We start from the raw sequence: 2,179 nt of genomic DNA, 5'->3' as shown, positions 1-2,179 counted from the left end.
TTGCCCGTCTTTGTTTTAGTAGTTAGTCTGAGGGGGTTGCCCTTGGCCGTTCGGCTGATTTATAAGATCCGCGAGACCTCGAGAGAGTAGTGCCGAAGGCGCTCTTTTTGATCGAGCAGTCGAGAAGCCACACCCTTTCGCATCACACGGCCGGCAGGCTGTATCTACTCAACTGCTCCGCTTACACTTACCTGTGAAGTGTGAACAGCGGATTTTAGCGTTCTCCCTGAACGATATCGGTGTCGAAACACCGCTCTGACAGCGCTCACAGCTGCGCACATGCAGGCGACCCTGTTCGGCGAGGACGGTCGCTGGCGCGGCGAGCCTCGTCAGCGCGACTGCGGAAGCGACAGGCAGCGATGGAGGGACGAGCCGCGACGGCGCGATGAGCCGCGACGGCGCGATGAGCAGCGCGAGCGTTGGTCCGACGAGCGGCGCGGCTGCAACGACCGCCGGTGCAGAGACGAGCGCGAGCGCGACTGGCACGATCGGCGCGACGATTGGTACCACGATCCCAGGCGCGACTATGACCGGCGCGACCGCCGGGGCGAGGGGCAGCCTCAGCACAGCGACCGCCGGTTGAGTCCGCCGGTGCGCGGTGCGGGATCGCGCGACGAGCGACAGAGCTCTGCTGCTGGCGGTCAGCTCAATGCTAAGCAGCTCAACGGCCACATCTCGCATGCCAACGGCGCCGACGAGCTGCTCAGGCTCTTTGCTGCCCACAGCGCGAGCTTGAACCACATCCACGCTGCGAACCTGTGGAACAAACTGGGCAAGCAGCGCATCGAGCGGCGGCACGAGGGGCGGCTTGAGCAGCTGGTGCAGCGCACGCTCGACCTGGTTTCTTCGTGCCGAGCACGCGAGCTGGCCAACGTGTCTCACGGCGTTGCAAAATGTGGCCTGCAGGCGAGGGTGGTGCACCCGTTGTTCGTAGCGGTGGATGGCCAACACGGTGTGGGCGTATGCGACGGCGGGCGTGGCTGCGGACGCGCTCTACGAGGCGGTGGCGGAGGCGGCGGTGCGCGGCGGGCTGGCCGGCTTTACGCCTCAGAACCTGTCCAACACGGCGTGGGCGTATGCGAAGGCGGGCGTGGCTGCAGACGCGCTGTACGCGGCGGTGGCGGAGGCGGCGGTGCGCGGCGGGCTGGCCGGCTTTACGCCTCAGGACATGGCCAACACGGTGTGGGCGTATGTGACGGCGGGCGTGGCTGCAGACGCGCTGTACGCGGCGGTGGCGGAGGCGGCGGTGCGTGGCGGGCTGGCTGGCTTCAAGCCTCAGGAACTGGCCAACACGGTGTGGGCGTATGCGACGGCGGGCGTGGCTGCAGACGCGCTGTACGCGGCGGTGGCGGAGGCGGCGGTGCGTGGCGGGCTGGCTGGCTTCAACCCTCAGGACATGGCCAACACGGTGTGGGCGTATGCGACGGCGGGCGTGGCTGCGGACGCGCTCTACGAGGCGGTGGCGGAGGCGGCGGTGCGCGGCGGGCTGGCCGGCTTTACGCCTCAGAACCTGTCCAACACGGCGTGGGCGTATGCGAAGGCGGGCGTGGCTGCAGACGCGCTGTACGCGGCGGTGGCGGAGGCGGCGGTGCGCGGCGGGCTGGCCGGCTTTACGCCTCAGGACATGGCCAACACGGTGTGGGCGTATGTGACGGCGGGCGTGGCTGCAGACGCGCTGTACGCGGCGGTGGCGGAGGCGGCGGTGCGTGGCGGGCTGGCTGGCTTCAAGCCTCAGGAACTGGCCAACACGGTGTGGGCGTATGCGACGGCGGGCGTGGCTGCAGACGCGCTGTACGCGGCGGTGGCGGAGGCGGCGGTGCGCAGCGGGCTGGCTGGCTTCAAGCCTCAGGAACTGGCCAACACGGTGTGGGCGTATGCGACGGCGGGCGTGGCTGCGGACGCGCTCTACGAGGCGGTGGCGGAGGCGGCGGTGCGTGGCGGGCTGGCTGGCTTCAACCCTCAGAGCCTGGCCAACACGGTGTGGGCGTATGCGACGGCGGGCGTGGCTGCAGACGCGCTGTACGCGGCGGTGGCGGAGGCGGCGGTGCGCAGCGGGCTGGCTGGCTTCAAGCCTCAGGAACTGGCCAACACGGTGTGGGCGTATGCGACGGCGGGCGTGGCTGCGGACGCGCTCTACGAGGCGGTGGCGGAGGCGGCGGTGCGCGGCGGGCTGGCCGGC

The 2,179-nt window shown here is 69.6% G+C and overlaps 1 protein-coding gene across 1 annotated transcript in view; it reads left to right on the top strand.

The window, feature by feature from the left end:
* Positions 1-2,179, top strand: part of EMIHUDRAFT_368844 (hypothetical protein) — a gene marked incomplete at its 5' end in the record, with an annotated part of 3,399 nt that overhangs the window by 545 nt on the left and 675 nt on the right. Inside the window, one exon of the mRNA XM_005773619.1 lies at positions 304-307. Coding sequence (XP_005773676.1) covers positions 304-307 — 4 coding nt within the window. The remainder of the gene's footprint in view (positions 1-303; positions 308-2,179) is intronic.

Source organism: Emiliania huxleyi (assembly GCF_000372725.1).
Source record: "Emiliania huxleyi CCMP1516 unplaced genomic scaffold EMIHUscaffold_332, whole genome shotgun sequence".
NCBI lineage: Eukaryota > Haptophyta > Isochrysidales > Noelaerhabdaceae > Emiliania > Emiliania huxleyi.
This window is presented reverse-complemented; position numbering and strand designations above follow the sequence as displayed.